At 48.2% G+C, this 19,860-nt stretch overlaps 1 protein-coding gene across 1 annotated transcript; it reads right to left on the minus strand.

The window, feature by feature from the left end:
- Positions 1-1,274: 1,274 nt before the first annotated feature.
- Positions 1,275-19,350, minus strand: LOC130284970 (Q-nucleotide N-glycosylase 1-like). The gene is made up of 5 exons (XM_056535972.1): positions 19,289-19,350; positions 18,078-18,428; positions 15,223-15,482; positions 14,441-14,636; positions 1,275-1,507 (listed from the first exon to the last, which is right to left on the minus strand). Exons 2-5 carry the CDS (start codon positions 18,412-18,414, stop codon positions 1,275-1,277), a joined length of 1,026 nt encoding a protein of 341 aa, XP_056391947.1. The 5' UTR covers positions 18,415-18,428; positions 19,289-19,350.
- Positions 19,351-19,860: the final 510 nt, after the last annotated feature.

Genomic DNA, 19,860 nt, shown 5'->3' on the forward strand with positions numbered 1-19,860 from the left:
TACTGTTGTCCGTAACTTGGCATCAGAATCTTTATTGCCTCCCATGCCTAGTCCAGGATCCAGCAGTATACCTTCGGGTGCTTATAGGCTAAACCACACCCTGGCATCATGAATACAAGGGGTTAATGCTATCTGCCCCTAGGGTAACAACTTCTGCCCTGCACCACACACCCCGCCACCACACATAGCTAGTCCTGCTCTTAGTAGAGATATGGATATAGTGGTATCCAGTGTAGATATTGTTACATACATTTAGTTCAGAGAGCTTGTCTGGTCTGGATAAAATTGTATCTACCTCTCAGCTGAGGGCAGGACTAGCTATGTAAAGGTTTGTAGCCTTTGACTAGTAGGCATTACTCTCCAGAGTTTCTTAACAGCCTCCAGCTGTTGCAAAACTACAATTTCAAGCATGACCAACTGTTGCAAAACTACATCTCCCAGCATGCATGCTGGAAGATATATATATACATATTTTTTATTTATTATTTTTTTAAACAGCTCACTGGTTGGGAAACACTGCTCTAGAGTCTCTAGGAAATGATGGCAGTGGATTTTTGTAATGACAATAATAACTTGTGATTACAATTTTTTTTTACATTATGGAAATGTACCTGCAGTGAGTTTCCCTTGCAACTGGCTGTGTACAGACTTTTGTCATAGTTAGCAGGACAATTATAAATACTAGCCCCTAGTATTTATACATAATTTCTGCTTGCGGAATTCCGCCTTATATTAAAGCCCATAGAATTCTATGGGATTCCGTACTCCCATTCACACTTCTGAAGTGGACTATGGACTTTAATTTGAGGTGGAATTCTGCAAGCGGAAATTCTGCGGTGTGAATAGATCCTAATCGTGTAAGAGTGGTCTGTGAGCCCTCAGACAGTCCTGTATTGTTATATGTGTGTATATATATATATATATATATATATATATATATATATATATATATATATATATATAATGGTAAGTCTACCCCTCCTGAAATCAGATATCACATAAATCTTTCTATGTAGCCTTTTGGGATGAAAGCACACAGTGTGAATACATGTGTCACCTCTGTGATCAGTATTTGTGTCGTGGGCACGTTCAAGCTACATGAATTGTTACAAGTCTATTGTCATTTATAGATCTGGATTATGACATATTGGAAATGCCATTTAATTTCATCTGATGTAACAAATTAAGTACATGAAAAAGTCTGGCAGTCATCATATAAACTCTATTTACAAGATATTTCCTGTATCCCCTAGCTATGTTATTACATCATAAAACTAGTAATAGATACAGCGCACTCTATGAAAGGGAACAACATCCACAGCCTTCCTGTTGTCACGTGCAAAGTCCCACAGGAAATTATTGATGAGTATAGGATTGACTTCATTGCTTATTTTTCCTCCCTTCTTTTTAAATAGTTCTTGCAAATGCTCATAGATCAGTTCCACAGCCCAGATAGAACAGCCCCTGATTTCCATCTCTTCCCGATCTCCATTCTGAAACAACCAACCTGCATGAGGAAAGAGAAAGTATTCAGAAAGATTTAGCCAGTTAAAAGGTCACTTTTTGTACCTTGTCTTGTTACATTTGCAATAGGGTTATGAACATAAATGGCTTTGTTAAAGGATAACTCCAGGACATAACAACTTATCCCCTATCCTAAGGACAGGGGATAAGTGTCAGATTGCGGGGGGGTCCGTCCGCTGGGGCCCCCGCGATCTTCAGTACGGAGCCCCGGCTCTGCATGAAACAAGCCTTTTTGACCACAGCACGAAGCTGCGGCCAACACACCCTGTCGCTGCAGTTCTATGGCAGAGCCGGAGATTGCCAAAAGCAGCGCTCTGACTCTCCCATAGAGCTGAATGGAGGGGGCGTGTTGCCCGCCACTTTGTGCGGTGGTCGACATGCCCAATTCATGCTGAGGACCGGGGCGACATTCAGGAGATCGTGTTCAGCGGTCGGACCCCTCGCGATCTAACACTTATAGGATAGGGGATAAGATGTTACATCCCGGAGTTGTCCTTTAAGCTGTTACTGGACAAAATATCACTAGATAAAATAGCACAGGTCCGATTTTAGCAGGATCTGACTTTCTCAAGTGTAAAGAGGCCTACCAACTCTCCCTCGACAAATGATGCAAAAGAGAAGGATCGGGCATGTTAGGTTTCAACTGCCCGATCCTTTTGTTTTCAGAAAAATAAGCCACTGCCAGAGCTGTCTGGCAGCAGCTTACTCTGCTTAGCCAAATTCTCATGTGTGTGGGATGAATGCCAAGTGTAAATATTACTGAAAAACTGTGGAATATTGAGCACCATTCCTCGGAAAGAAATAATAGAGCTCTTATGGTGAAGAAACTCATACGTTTATTGGTAGGTGCACCCTCATAATCATCGGTTGCTACCTGGAAGCTGCCGCCTCTTCACTGTACATCTCCGGCAGCTGAGCGAGTCTACGTGCGAGCAAAGGTGTTGGGCTTTAAGCCCAACACCATCTGGTAAGCCGGGTTGTGTTTTTTAGGGGATCCTTTCCTTCAAACTTATTGCACTAGGAGCGCCCGTTTTTTCCTATTTCTTTTCTGAAGTGTAAATATTACACTTCTCACATCACTAGTGCTATACACTAAGCCAAAAAGTGCTTTAGCTCTAAAGTTTACAGAATTGTGAATGCAGCTCTGAATTACAATATAGACTATAGGAGAGCATTATCAAAAGTAGTCATTTAAAAAAAAGAGTCATTTAAAAAAAAAAAATGCAATATGGTTGCTATGGGCAACTGCACCACAGGGAATATTCTAAACATTAGAAGCAGGGCATTAGAATAGGGCAGATTATTATTGAAAATGTGTCAGAATTCTGGTGTAATGTGCACCAACACTGTACCCACTAAATATAATCCTGCCACACACTGTACCCTGAATATAATACTGCTGTACACTGTACCCACTAAATATAATACTGCTATACACTGTATCCACTAAATATAATCCTGCCACACACTGTACCCTGAATATAATACTGCCATACACTGTACCCACTAAATATAATACTGCCACACACTGTACCCTGAATATAATACTGCCATACACTGTACCCACTAAATATAATACTGCCACACAAACTGTACCCAGAATATAATACTGCTATACCCTGTACCCTGAATATAATACTGCTATACACTGTACCCTGAATATAATACTGCTATACACTGTGCCCACTAAATATAATCCTGCCACACACCGTACCCTGAATATAATACTGCTATACACTGTACCAGGAATATAATACTGCTATACACTGTGCCCACTAAATATAATTCTGCCACACACCGTACCCTGAATATAATACTGCTATACACTGTACCCTGAATATAATACTGCTATACACTGTGCCCACTTAATATAATCCTGCCACACACTGTACCCTGAATATAATACTGCTATACACTGTACCCACTAAATATAATCCTGCCACACACTATACCCACTAAATATAATACCTCTTATCCTCTGTATCCTCATCAGTCCTCATCACCACATAACCCACGCCAAACCTCTCCTCATCACTACTATAACCCCCCTCGCACCTCTCCTCATCGCTACTATAACCCCCGCACCTCTCATCACTACTATAACCCCCCCCGCACCTCTCATCACTACAACCCCCCGCACCTCTCCTAATCACTACTATAACCCCCCGCATCTCTCCTCATCATTACTATAACCCCCCGCACCTCTCCTCATCACTACTATAACCATCCACGCACCTCTCCTCATCATTACCATAACCCCCCCACACCTCTCCTCATCACTACTATAACCCCCCCACACCTCTCCTCATCACTACTTTAACCCCCCGCACCTCTCCTCATCACTACTTTAACCCCCCGCACCTCTCCTCATCACTACTAAAACCCCCCCCGCACCTCTCCTCATCACTACTATAACCCCCCGCACCTCTTCTCATCACTACTAAAACCATCCACGCACCTCTCCTCATCACTACTATAACCCCCCCGCACCTCTCCTGATCACTACTATAACCCCCCACACCTCTCCTCATCACTACTATAACCCCCCCGCACCTCTCCTCATCACTGTAACCCCCGCACCTCTCATCATCACTACTATAACCGCCCCCGCACCTCTCATCATCACTACTATAACCCCCCCCCGCACCTCTCCTCATCACTACTATAACCCCCCCCCGCACCTCTCATCACTACTATAACCCCCCCCTGCACCTCTCCCCATCACTACTATAACACCCCCGCACCTCTCCTCATCACTACTATAACCCCCCCTGCACGTCTCCTCATCACTACTATAACCCCCCGTGCACGTCTCCTCATCACTACTATAACCCCCCGCACCTCTCCTCATCACTACTATAACCATCCACGCACCTCTCCTCATCACTACTATAACCATCCACGCACCTCTCCTCATCACTACTATAACCATCCACGCACCTCTCCTCATCACTACTATAACCCCCCCACACCTTTCCTCATCACTACTATAACCCCCCCGCACCTCTCCTCATCACTGTAACCCCCGCACCTCTCATCATCACTACTATAACCGCCCCCGCACCTCTCATCATCACTACTATAACCCCCCCCGCACCTCTCCTCGTCACTACTATAACCCCCCCCGCACCTCTCCTCGTCACTACTATAACCCCCCCCCGCACCTCTCATCACTACTATAAACCCCCCACACACCTCTCCCCATCACTACTAATACACCCCCGCACCTCTCCTCATCACTACCATAACCCCCCCTGCACCTCTCATCACTACTATAAACCCCCCCACACACCTCTCCCCATCACAACTAATACACCCCCGCACCTCTCCTCGTCCCTACTATAACCCCCCCGCACCTCTCATCACTACTATGAACCCCCCCCCACACCTCTCCCCATCACTACTAATACACCCCCGCACCTCTCCTCATCACTACTATAACCCCCCCTGCACGTCTCCTCATCACTACTATAACCCCCCCTGCACGTCTCCTCATCACTACTATAACTCCCCCTGCACCTCTCCTCATCCCTACTATAACCCCCCCTGCACCTCTCCTCATCACTACTATAACCCCCCCGCACCTCTCCTCATCACTGTAACCCCCGCACCTCTCATCATCACTACTATAACCGCCCCCGCACCTCTCATCATCACTACTATAACCCCCCCGCGCCTCTCCTCGTCACTACTATAACCCCCCCGCACCTCTCATCACTACTATAAACCCCCCCACACACCTCTCCCCATCACTAATAATACACCCCCGCACCTCTCCTCATCACTACTATAACCCCCCCTGCACCTCTCATCACTACTATAAACCCCCCCACACACCTCTCCCCATCACTACTAATACATCCCCGCACCTCTCCTCGTCACTACTATAACCCCCCCCACCTCTCATCACTACTATAAACCCCCCCACACACCTCTCCCCATCACTACTAATACACCCCCGCACCTCTCCTCATCACTACTATAACCCCCCCCTGCACGTCTCCTCATCACTACTATAACCCCCCCTGCACGTCTCCTCCTCACTACTATAACCCACCACACCTCTCCTCATCACTACTATAACCCCCCCCAAAACCTCTCCTCATCCCTACTATAACCCCCCCTGCACCTCTCCTCATCACTACTTTAACCCCCCGCACCTCTCATCATCACTACTATAACCCCCCCGCACCTCTCCTCATCACTACTATAACCCCCCGCACTTCACCTCATCACTACTATAACCATCCACGCACCTCTCCTCATCACTACTATAACCCCCCCCCACACCTCTCCTCATCACTACTATAACCCCCCCACACCTCTTCTCATCACTACTATAACCCCCCCACACCTCTCCTCATCACTACTATAACCCCCCGCACCTCTCCTCATCACTGTAACCCCCACACCTCTCATCATCACTACTATAACCCCCCGCACCTCTCATCATCACTACTATAACCCCCCCGCACCTCTCATCACTACTATAAACCCCCCACACACCTCTCCCCATCACTACTAATACACCCCCGCACCTCTCCTCATCACTACTATAACCCCCCCTGCACCTCTCATCACTACTATAAACCCCCCCACACACCTCTCCCCATCACTACTAATACACCCCCGCACCTCTCCTCGTCCCTACTATAACCCCCCCCCGCACCTCTCATCACTACTATAAACCCCCCCCACACCTCTCCTCATCACTACTATAACCCCCCCTGCACGTCTCCTCATCAGTACTATAACCCCCCCCTGCACGTCTCCTCATCACTACTATAACCCCCCCCACACCTCTCCTCATCCCTACTATAACCCCCCCTGCACCTCTCCTCATCACTACTATAACCCCCCCGCACCTCTCCTCATCACTGTAACCCCCGCACCTCTCATCATCACTACTATAACCGCCCCCGCACCTCTCATCATCACTACTATAAACCCCCCCCACACCTCTCCCCATCACTACTAATACACCCCCGCACCTCTCCTCGTCCCTACTATAACCCCCCCGCACCTCTCATCACTACTATAACCCCCCCCCCACACCTCTCCTCATCACTACTATAACCCCCCCTGCACGTCTCCTTATCACTACTATAACCCCCCCTGCACGTCTCCTCATCACTACTATAACCCCCCCCTGCACGTCTCCTCATCACTACTATAACCCCCCCACACCTCTCCTCATCCCTACTATAACCCCCCCTGCACCTCTCCTCATCACTACTATAACCCCCCCCCGCACCTCTCCTCATCACTGTAACCCCCGCACCTCTCATCATCACTACTATAACCGCCCCCGCACCTCTCATCATCACTACTATAACCCCCCCCGCACCTCTCCTCATCACTACTATAACCCCCCCCGCACCTCTCATCACTACTATAAACCCCCCCACACACCTCTCCCCATCACTAATAATACACCCCCGCACCTCTCCTCATCACTGTAACCCCCGCACCTCTCATCATCACTACTATAACCCCCCCGCGCCTCTCCTCGTCACTACTATAACCCCCCCCCGCACCTCTCATCACTACTATAAACCCCCCCACACACCTCTCCCCATCACTAATAATACACCCCCGCACCTCTCCTCATCACTACTATAACCCCCCCTGCACCTCTCATCACTACTATAAACCCCCCCACACACCTCTCCCCATCACTACTAATACATCCCCGCACCTCTCCTCGTCACTACTATAACCCCCCCCACCTCTCATCACTACTATAAACCCCCCCACACACCTCTCCCCATCACTACTAATACACCCCCGCACCTCTCCTCATCACTACTATAACCCCCCCCCTGCACGTCTCCTCATCACTACTATAACCCCCCCTGCACGTCTCCTCCTCACTACTATAACCCACCACACCTCTCCTCATCACTACTATAACCCCCCCCAAAACCTCTCCTCATCCCTACTATAACCCCCCTGCACCTCTCCTCATCACTACTTTAACCCCCCGCACCTCTCATCATCACTACTATAACCCCCCCTGCACGTCTCCTCCTCACTACTATAACCCACCACACCTCTCCTCATCACTACTATAACCCCCCCCAAAACCTCTCCTCATCCCTACTATAACCCCCCTGCACCTCTCCTCATCACTACTATAACCCCCCGCACTTCACCTCATCACTACTATAACCATCCACGCACCTCTCCTCATCACTACTATAACCCCCCCCCCACACCTCTCCTCATCACTACTATAACCCCCCCACACCTCTTCTCATCACTACTATAACCCCCCCACACCTCTCCTCATCACTACTATAACCCCCCGCACCTCTCCTCATCACTGTAACCCCCACACCTCTCATCATCACTACTATAACCCCCCCGCACCTCTCATCATCACTACTATAACCCCCCCGCACCTCTCATCACTACTATAAACCCCCCACACACCTCTCCCCATCACTACTAATACACCCCCGCACCTCTCCTCATCACTACTATAACCCCCCCTGCACCTCTCATCACTACTATAAACCCCCCCACACACCTCTCCCCATCACTACTAATACACCCCCGCACCTCTCCTCGTCTCTACTATAACCCCCCCGCACCTCTCATCACTACTATAAACCCCCCCCACACCTCTCCTCATCACTACTATAACCCCCCCTGCACGTCTCCTCATCACTACTATAACCCCCCCTGCACGTCTCCTCATCACTACTATAACCCCCCCCACACCTCTCCTCATCCCTACTATAACCCCCCCTGCACCTCTCCTCATCACTACTATAACCCCCCCCGCACCTCTCCTTATCACTGTAACCCCCGCACCTCTCATCATCACTACTATAACCGCCCCCGCACCTCTCATCACTACTATAAACCCCCCTCACACCTCTCCCCATCACTACTAATACACCCCCGCACCTCTCCTCATCACTACTATAACCCCCCGCACTTCACCTCATCACTACTATAACCATCCACGCACCTCTCATCATCACTACTATAACCCCCCCCGCGCACCTCTCCTCGTCACTACTATAACCCCCCCCCTTACCTCTCATCACTACTATAAACCCCCCCACACACCTCTCCCCATCACTAATAATACACCCCCGCACCTCTCCTCATAACTACTATAACCCCCCCTGCACCTCTCATCACTACTATAAACCCCCCCCACACACCTCTCCCCATCACTACTAATACATCCCCGCACCTCTCCTTGTCACTACTATAACCCCCCCCACCTCTCATCACTACTATAAACCCCGCCACACCTCTCCCCATCACTACTAATACACCCCCGCACCTCTCCTCATCACTACTATAACCCCCCCTGCACGTCTCCTCATCACTACTATAACCCCCCCTGCACGCCTCCTCATCACTACTATAACCCCCCCACACCTCTCCTCATCCCTACTATAACCTCCTGCACCTCTCCTCATCACTACTATAACCCCCCCGCACCTCTCCTCATCACTGTAACCCCCGCACCTCTCATCATCACTACTATAACCGCCCCCGCACCTCTCATCATCACTACTATAACCCCCCCGGCACCTCTCCTCGTCACTACTATAACCCCCCCCGCACCTCTCATCACTACTATAAACCCCCCCCCACACACCTCTCCCCATCACTAATAATACACCCCCGCACCTCTCCTCATCACTACTATAACCCCCCCTGCACCTCTCATCACTACTATAAACCCCCCCACACACCTCTCCCCATCACTACTAATACATCCCCGCACCTCTCCTCGTCACTACTATAACCCCCCCCACCTCTCATCACTACTATAAACCCCCCCCACACACCTCTCCCCATCACTACTAATACACCCCCGCACCTCTCCTCATCACTACTATAACCCCCCTGCACGTCTCATCATCACTACTATAACCCCCCCTGCACGTCTCCTCCTCACTATTATAACCCCCCACACCTCTCCTCATCACTACTATAACCCCCCCACACCTCTCCTCATCCCTACTATAACCCCCTGCACCTCTCCTCATCACTACTTTAACCCCCCGCACCTCTCATCATCACTACTATAACCCCCCCCGCACCTCTCCTCATCACTACTATAACCCCCCGCACTTCACCTCTTCACTACTATAACCATCCACGCACCTCTCCTCATCACTACTATAACCCCCCGCACTTCACCTCATCACTACTTTAACCCCCCACACCTCTCATCATCACTACTATAACCCCCCCGCACCTCTCCTCATCACTACTATAACCCCCCGCACTTCACCTCATCACTACTATAACCATCCACGCACCTCTCCTCATCACTACTATAACCCCCCCCACACCTCTCCTCATCACTACTATAACCCCCCCACACCTCTTCTCATCACTACTATAACCCCCCCACACCTCTCCTCATCACTACTATAACCCCCCGCACCTCTCCTCATCACTGTAACCCCCACACCTCTCATCATCACTACTATAACCCCCCCCCCCCCGCACCTCTCATCACTACTATAAACCCCCCCACACACCTCTCCCCATCACTAATAATACACCCCCGCACCTCTCCTTATCACTACTATAACCCCCCTGCACCTCTCATCACTACTATAAACCCTCCCACACACCTCTCCCCATCACTACTAATACATCCCCGCACCTCTCCTCGTCACTACTATAACCCCCCCCACCTCTCATCACTACTATAACCCCCCCCCACACACCTCTCCCCATCACTACTAATACACCCCCGCACCTCTCCTCATCACTACTATAACCCCCCCTGCACGTCTCCTCATCACTACTATAACCCCCCCTGCACGTCTCCTCCTCACTATTATAACCCCCCACACCTCTCCTCATCACTACTATAACCCCCCACACCTCTCCTCATCCCTACTATAACCCCCCTGCACCTCTCCTCATCACTACTTTAACCCCCGGCACCTCTCATCATCACTACTACAACCCCCCCGCACCTCTCCTCATCACTACTATAACCCCCCGCACTTCACCTCATCACTACTATAACCATCCACGCACCTCTCCTCATCACTACTATAACCCCCCCGCACCTCTCCTCATCACTACTATAACCCCCCGCACTTCACCTCATCACTACTATAACCATCCACGCACCTCTCCTCATCACTACTATAACCCCCCCCACACACCTCTCCTCATCACTACTATAACCCCCCCACACCTCTTCTCATCACTACTATAACCCCCCCGCACCTCTCCTCATCACTACTATAACCCCCCGCACTTCACCTCATCACTACTATAACCATCCACGCACCTCTCCTCATCACTACTATAACCCCCCCACACACCTCTCCTCATCACTACTATAACCCCCCCACACCTCTTCTCATCACTACTATAACCCCCCCACACCTCTACTCATCACTACTATAACCCCCCGCACCTCTCCTCATCACTGTAACCCCCACACCTCTCATCATCACTACTATAACCCCCCCGCACCTCTCATCATCACTACTATAACCCCCCCGCACCTCTCATCATCACTACTATAACCCCCCCGCACCTCTCATCACTACTATAAACCCCCCACACACCTCTCCTCATCACTACTAATACACCCCCGCACCTCTCCTCATCACTACTATAACCCCCCTGCACCTCTCATCACTACTATAAACCCCCCCACACACCTCTCCCCATCACTACTAATACACCCCCGCACCTCTCCTCGCCCCTACTATAACCCCCCCGCACCTCTCATCACTACTATAAACCCCCCCCCACACCTCTCCCCATCACTACTAATACACCCCCGCACCTCTCCTCATCACTACTATAACCCCCCCTGCACGTCTCCTCATCACTAATATAACCCCCCCACACCTCTCCTCATCCCTACTATAACCCCCCCTGCACCTCTCCTCATCACTACTATAACCCCCCCGCACCTCTCCTCATCACTGTAACCCCCGCACCTCTCATCATCACTACTATAACCGCCCCCGCACCTCTCATCATCACTACTATAACCCCCCCCGCACCTCTCCTCGTCACTACTATAACCCCCCCCCGCACCTCTCATCACTACTATAAACCCCCCCACACACCTCTCCCCATCACTAATAATACACCCCCGCACCTCTCCTCATCACTACTATAACCCCCCCTGCACCTCTCATCACTACTATAAACCCCCCCACACACCTCTCCCCATCACTACTAATACATCCCCGCACCTCTCCTCGTCACTACTATAACCCCCCCCACCTCTCATCACTACTATAAGCCCCCCCACACACCTCTCCCCATCACTACTATAACCCCCCCTGCACGTCTCCTCATCACTACTATAACCATCCACGCACCTCTCCTCATCACTACTATAACCCCCCCACACACCTCTCCTCATCACTACTATAACCCCCCCACACCTCTTCTCATCACTACTATAACCCCCCCACACCTCTCCTCATCACTACTTTAACCCCCCGCACCTCTCATCATCACTACTATAACCCCCCCGCACCTCTCCTCATCACTACTATAACCCCCCGCACTTCACCTCATCACTACTATAACCATCCACGCACCTCTCCTCATCACTACTATAACCCCCCCCACACCTCTCCTCATCACTACTATAACCCCCCCACACCTCTTCTCATCACTACTATAACCCCCCCACACCTCTCCTCATCACTACTATAACCCCCCGCACCTCTCCTCATCACTGTAACCCCCACACCTCTCATCATCACTACTATAACCCCCCCGCACCACTCATCATCACTACTATAACCCCCCCGCACCACTCATCATCACTACTATAACCCCCCCGCACCTCTCCTCATCACTACTATAACCCCCCACACCTCTCCCCATCACTACTATAACCCCCCACACCTCTCCCCATCACTACTATAACCCCCCCGCACCTCTCCTCATCACTACTATAACCCCCCACACCTCTCCCCATCACTACTATAACCCCCCCGCACCTCTCCTCATCACTACTATAACCCCCCTGCACGTCTCCTCATCACTACTATAACCCCCCCCCGCACCTCTCCTCATCACTACTATAACCCCCCCTGCACCTCTCCTCATCACTACTATAACCCCCCCTGCACCTCACATCACCCCCCTAACACTCCCCTGCACCTCTCATCTCCCCCATAACCCCCCCTCTCATCACCCCCATAACCCCCTGCATCTCTCATCACCCCCATAACCCCCCTGCATCTCTCATCACCCACATAACCCCCTCTCATTACCCCCATAACCCCCCTGCATCTCGAATCACCCCCATAACCCCCCTCTCATCACCCCCATAACACCCCCCTGCATCTCTCATCACCCCCATAACCCCCTGCATCTCTCATCACCCCCATAACCCCCCCTCTCATCACCCCCATAACCCCCCCTCTCATCACCCCCATAACCCCCCTCTCATCACCCCCATAACCCCCTGCATCTCTCATCACCCCCATAACCCCCCTGCATCTCTCATCACCCACATAACCCCCCTCTCATTACCCCCATACCCCCCTGCATCTCGAATCACCCCCTAACCCCCCTCTCATCACCCCCATAACCCCCCTGCATCTCTCATAACCCCCTGCATCTCTTATCACCCCCATAACCCCCTGCATCTCTCATCACCCCCATAACCCCCCTGCATCTCTCATCACCCCCCTGCACCTCTCATCACCCCCATAACACCCCCCTGCACCTCTCATCACCCCCATAACACCCCCTGCACCTCTCATTACCCCCATAACCCCCCTCTCATCACCCCCATAACACCCCCCTGCATCTCTCATCGCCCCCATAACCCCCCTCTCATCACCATGATAACACCCCTGCATCTCTCATCACCCCCATAACACCCCCTGCACCTCTCATTACCCCCATAACCCCCTCTCATCACCCCCATAACCTCCCCATGCACCACATCACCCCCATAAACCCCCCCTCTCATCACCCCCATAACCTCCCCATGCACCTCATCACCCCCATAACGCCCCCCTGCATCTCCCATCACCCCCATAACACCCCCCTGTATCTCCCATCACCCCCATAACACCCCCTGCATCTCTCATCACCCCCATAACACCCCCCGGCATCTCTCATCACCCCTATAACACCCCCCCTGCATCTCTCATCACCCCCATAACACCCCCCCTGCATCTCTCATCACCCCCTGCATCTCCCATCACCCCCATAACACCCCCTGCATCTCTCATCACCCCCATAACACCCCCTGCATCTCTCATCACCCCCATAACACCCCCCTGCATCTCTCATCACCCCCATAACACCCCCCTGCATCACTCATCACCCCCATAACACCCCCTGCACCTCTCATTACCCCCATAACACCCCCTGCACCTCTCATTACCCCCATAACACCCCCTCTCATCACCCCCATAACACCCCAAGCACCTCTCATCACCATTGTAGTCTGCAAACAACCCCCCCACCCCCACCCCTTCACTTACCCTGCCGCGGGGTTCGGTGCAGCTGCTGCTCCTGTCACAGTGTTCCACTGCACTCGGGAGGATGCTGGACTGGAGATCGCGCCGGGACAGGTCAGGTGACTGGAGTAGACGTGCGTGCCTGCGCGGGGCACGTCGACTCCCATCAGCCCCTGGCCTGTCCGGCCCTGCCGTACTTCTTAAGGGGCCCGCGCCCTAGAAAGGGTGGGCCTCATAGTCCTGCGGGCCCCCCGGACTATGAGGCCCGGTCATAGTTCTGACAGGCACCCAGCCAGGAGTCAGTGAGTGACAGTCGCAGTCACTCACTGACAAGCCGGAAAAAGAAAAAAAAAACAAAGGTACAGGGACGTCCGGGCCCCATACAAGTGTATGGGTTGTACCCCCCTGATGGCGGCCCTGCACAGACAAATCGCTAGTACTCTCCCTTAAAGTGTACTGACCTTCTTTGAGCTTTTTCACTAGGTCTTCTGAGTATCCAATAACTCCAAAGTGGAGCAAAGCTTGAGGAACCCGATAGTCAGCAAGCATGGTTATTTTGTGGATGTCATAAAAGGCGCCCTCATCTTTTCCATCCAGTACTGCCCAGGTATCACCCACAAGGATCTGAGCACGCTTGTAGAATGCCACCTTTTTACCCTGGAGAAGATAAAGAAAGTGTTATTCGATAATTAAAGGGGTTATCCAGGGTTAAAACATGCCATAGCTGTTTTATCCAGAAACCGCACCACACGTGTCCCCTGGTTGGGTGTGGTATTACAATTCTGCTCCACTGACAAACTATCCTGACCAGTCTGTGGTTGTGCAGCCCCATGCGCGGAAAGCTGTTATGCACTGTGTGTTCTGATACCTTTGTAATATATATACTATTATATACTATTATATACTATTAACTTTTTCATAAAATTGTGCTACAGTAGTTCATGTGTGGGATCAGACCGGGTGGGCTAGTTTCTGCTCATCACATGCACCAGTAAGTCTTGGCTGCCTATCATCCTACTGTTCTTCCTTGGACCACTTTTGGTAGGTGCCAACTGCAGCTTACCTGGAAAACTCCACAAGACCTACTGTTGTAATGCTTTTCATCCAGTTAAGTGTTAAAGGCTGATTGATGTACGTTTTATAATAACTAGAAACTGAATATGTTACACTGATGCGGAAATGTAGTGTGCACATTAATAGGACCAACACCCCCATTACATTTTAGAATTGCCATGACACTAACCTGGAAGACCGCTTCATCCCTATAAGATGGGTAATTCTCCACCACCAGCTGCATGAGTTTTAATGCACTTCTTTCACTTTTCTTTACGCAGTTTAGAAAAGAGCCTCCAAATTTTTCCATTAGTATCTTTCCAGTCTCATGAAGGATCTCAAGACGGGTTTCAATCATGGTAATGGGAACATCCGTGTCAGAGCGGAAAACATGCTTTAGCTGGTCCAGGGTTACATTAGAATAATAAGATGCGGTGGTGATAGGAATTCCTGGAAATGTATAGAGAATTATTTATTAAGGATTTCATGATGTTTAGAAACATATCACCATACTACTGTTACCCAGTGCAAAATTCTGTTACAGACCTCTTGTCTACCATGTGCCATGTATAATAATAGGTATGACAGCTAACTCGTCACCCCCTAAAGCTATGATACAATTGGGGAAAACAGACAAATCCACTATAATCCCAAATGTTAATCCAGATGAAGGCAACAACCCCTATGAGGCAGATAATTGCTATATATTAGGGAGGAAAACAAAATCTAGTAGCCATAAGTTTTTTCTTTCCAGACCAGAAGGCATCCAGGCCCCTTCAATTTACAGTATTCAATGAATCATCCATCAACACATGGTATAACAGACTATTCCAAAGTCTCATTGTTCTTACAGTAAATATGGGGAATTCTTTTGACTCAAGACCTAGAAGATGTCTCTTGTCATGGGTGTAGGCCTAAGTCCTTAGAAAGATATTTTTATTCATCATTCATATAGGACATTGTAGTCAGATCACCCCTAAACTCTTTTCCCCAAACTTAAAAAAAAACATAGATTTCATAAGCTGTCCTGGTCCTGTAATTCACCCATTCCTTTTACTACCATGATCACCCTTCTTTGCACCTACTCCCAGTTTAGCTATGTCTTTCCTATATATAGGTGCCCAAACTATGCACAGTACAAAAGTACACCAAATTTGGCTCAAACAGTCATTGGCAGGACGGACTCTAACTTTTCTTCTACCTGAGGTGTAATTCCCTTCCTTCCGTGCTCCTTTTGAAAATCATAATTTAGAAAGGTTTGTGCACAGAATGTCTCCAGCATATAACAGTGCCAGCAAAGTGTACTTTACACCTCTATATAATAGGTTTGGGAACACAGAAGTTATCTGGTAACTGTGACACTGACTACATTGCATAACACCTGTGTCAACCTGTCATTTGCAGGTCATGGGATCAATGGACAAATCCGTACCGTACAAGAGAGATGAGGGAGTAAATGTAACAGGAGATGCTAGACAGTATGATTTATGGCCACTTCATGAAACATGCTGCCCCATCAGAGACTCTGCAGTCTGCCACATGAGGCAAGATATTCATCTCACCTCATGGCAGATTCTGAGTAGACTCTTTTGATAAATTATATGATTTGCCTTGACAGTAGCTGCCTGGCACTGGTTATTAAAGTTGAGATTACTGTACACCAATCCACTAATAATCAATATGCCATTTATTTTCCCTTTAACTTTCAAGATACCTCTATAATACTATATTGTCCTCCTCTGTGGTAATCACCTTACCCATTTTATTGTCATCTGCAAATATAGAAATTCTTCTCTGTAATCCCTCTTCAAGGTAATTAATAAATATATTGAAAAAAAGTGGACCCAGTACTGACCTCTGTGGTACCCCACTATTAAATGAGACCTAACTGGAGTATGTTTTATGTTCCATCAATAACCTCCCTCTGTTTCCTGTTTATCACAGGTTAACCTATTTACACATATTTTCCCTTAGCAAGGAACAACTGACAGGTTTCCTTAATCCCACAATACAGGTTAAATAAATGAGGTATAGTTTATAGTATCCAGAACTTGGTAGCTAAATTCTGTGGAATCATCTAGCTCAACTTTAAGCTAGATAATTCCGCATTGCATTTAAGTGTTAAATTGTTTTTTCCTTTATGATGTTACAAATAAATGGCTAGAGGACCACTGAGGGCTAGGAATGCACTGCTGGGTCTGAAGAGTTAGTAAGGTAAGTGCCAAGCTTAAGTGACTTAATACTGTTGTGTGCATGTTTTAAAAGGGCCACTGTCTCGCTGTCTGATTTTTTTTTTTTAGTTTTTCATTCGTATATGTACGATTCATACCACATCCAGGGATATAGGGAAGACCGGAATTTATTTCACAAACATTAAAGGTGTAGTCTACAATGTGGATGGCATGTGTATGTTACCCACTATGGGGGAGATTTATCAAAACCTGTGAAGAGTAAAAGATGCCCAGTTATCCATAGCAACCAGATTGCTTCTTTAATTTTGAAAAGAAAGGCCTCTGAAAAATAAAAGAAGCAATCTGATTGGTTGTTATGGGCAACTTTTTCTCTGCACAGGTTTTGATAAATCTCCCCCATAGTGTTAGTGTGTAGAGTTATAGTCGTATATTCCGGATTGTAGCACTCTTGATTTTGTGTTGCCTATTCAGTTATTTCCTCTGGAAGTACATCATTGCCTTCTTAAATACAAAAAGTATTTTTACATCATAAATTCTACCACACAACCCCAAAAGAAGGAGCTTATCCTTAATTTTATTACTGTGGTTAGGAGTATGTCCGTTAATTCCTAACCCAAATTGCTTCTTCCTGGCACAGATGCCTTCTAACACTCTACAGCCGTTTCTTCTGCTAGCATACAGTTTCCAACCAGTTAGTCCTCACCAGTACAAGGTAATGATGGCCCTATTTAAGCTACTAGTCAATTTATTTCAATGTATACAAAAATATGCTATTATTCAGAAGACAGGGAAATAAGGGGATGACATAAGATGTGGAAAAAAAAAGGATGTATGGGTATCATAGCTTACTAACCTTCATCCAAAGCGCGGTTTATGGCAGCGCAAAATGACCAGTAGCCACTATACTCCTTTCCTTTGTACTTGACTAAGTACTTCTTGTCCTGATTTTCCGACCAGAAGGAGAAGTTCAAAGTGTCAGCAAAAAACACCCAGTTGACCGCATCTTCCCCAGAGCCCTGTGGGTTTAATTCATGAAGGAATTTCCATCCCTTCAGAGTTAGCTCCTTACGATCGATCTTCTCAAAGAGTTTCTCAGCGAGAGCCCGTGCACCCTCAGAGTCCACCGACACATCCTTACTGTTCTCAGTGATGAACTTGCCGGTCTCTCTGGGTCCAAGTGGAGCTGCCATTCTGTTGTATTGTCCTGGTAGAAGAGTTCGCCATCAAGATCAATACTTCTATACTAGATATATTTCTGTGCAAGTATCACGATGCATAATGTTACTGCATACTAACACAGCATATAGTACATTATTATTTTTTTCAACTGTAATGTTTATTAAAGTTTTCTATAAAAGAGAACAAGAGTATACAAAACAAACAAAAGCAAAGTCTGGGTCGCAGCCCAGAATAATCAAGTCGGATGCTAATGACAAGCCAATAAAGAGACCAGGTTATGCAGAAAACATAATTAAATCACGGTTGGCCACCCCAACCTCAGGGTAGACATCAAACTGGAGCAACTCTGAACAATATTGGTAAGTACACATCCCCAATTCAGGGAAAAGAGGGCTTGAGGAGCTCCCCCACACAGAAAGGAAGGCAGGGATAGAATTGTTCAAAGAGGCTGTGAGGAACTCCAAGGAGCGTATTTCCCGTACATAGTACATTATTTTCATTGCTACAGTAGTATCAGTGCTGGGGCTATGGGGTGGACTAATGGCATGGACTTTGAGATCAAGATAAGGAGCAATGCCTTTAGATAACTTGTAATGTCACAGACCACTAAGGTTGTGGTTTATGTAGTGTCATCTTGCTGCAATTACAAAATTCACAGATAAGCTCTACAAAAAACAAACAAACAAAAAAATAAACACTATTTTTTTTTACTAATAGCATGATTTGACACCATTATGGAAAATACCCCTTTAGTGTTGACGTTATAGGTAGGTCCATATTTCTACATACGTAATAAACTGTATCAATAAGTAAATGAAGCAAAACACTTGAAGAACAGAACATGTAACAAGCTCATGGGACACACAATAGCCTGTTGGCACTTACCTTGCCCTCTGCTGGAACAATGTGAGAAGCAGAGAGGAATATTTATAAGCAGGAAGCCTGGAATAAACTACAAGGAAACTCAACGCCCCGTGAGATTGCACAATATAAATTACTTTATGAAGATTAATGATAATGTTTGTAAAGCTTGAAGCCCATCCAATAGCAATAAAGTAGGCCTGTCACAATCTTACAACATGTAATAAAACAAAATAGTAAATATGACTTGGCTGGAAATAAATGAACTTGTTCAGGAAGAGGGGGATGAGTTTGGACTTGTCCTCTAGTGACTTGTGTCTCAAAAGCACAAATCCTCTTTATATCAATCATAGTTGAATATAACAGTTGTGGTCATGGCTCCAAGAGCCTAGAGTGGGACCTGTACAAACTGTATAATACTGACCGTACTTACCGACCTGGAAACAGGAGACCATCTAGAGGACCTAAGAGGGAAAACTAGCGGATGAGGTGTGCCCAATTACCGCGACCGTGGGTATGCCTGATAGAGGGCATACCCTAGTGGGAATTATGAGAAATGAGGGAGGGCTGGGTGGGTGACGCCAACGTAACACACG

Source organism: Hyla sarda, chromosome 8 (assembly GCF_029499605.1).
Source record: "Hyla sarda isolate aHylSar1 chromosome 8, aHylSar1.hap1, whole genome shotgun sequence".
Classification (NCBI taxonomy): domain Eukaryota; kingdom Metazoa; phylum Chordata; class Amphibia; order Anura; family Hylidae; genus Hyla; species Hyla sarda.

What these genes read in the sequence shown, in the direction of transcription:
- LOC130284970 (XM_056535972.1), bottom strand. Translation starts at nt 18,414, where the DNA reads ATGGCAGCTCCACTTGGACCCAGAGAGACCGGCAAGTTCATCACTGAG. An exon ending in GGGATGAAGCGGTCTTCCAG is followed by an intron (nt 14,637 to 15,222) that starts GTTAGTGTCATG and finishes TATCTTCTCCAG; the next exon opens with GGTAAAAAGGTGGCATTCTA. An exon ending in AGTGAAAAAGCTCAAAGAAG is followed by an intron (nt 1,508 to 14,440) that starts GTCAGTACACTT and finishes TTCCTCATGCAG; the next exon opens with GTTGGTTGTTTCAGAATGGA.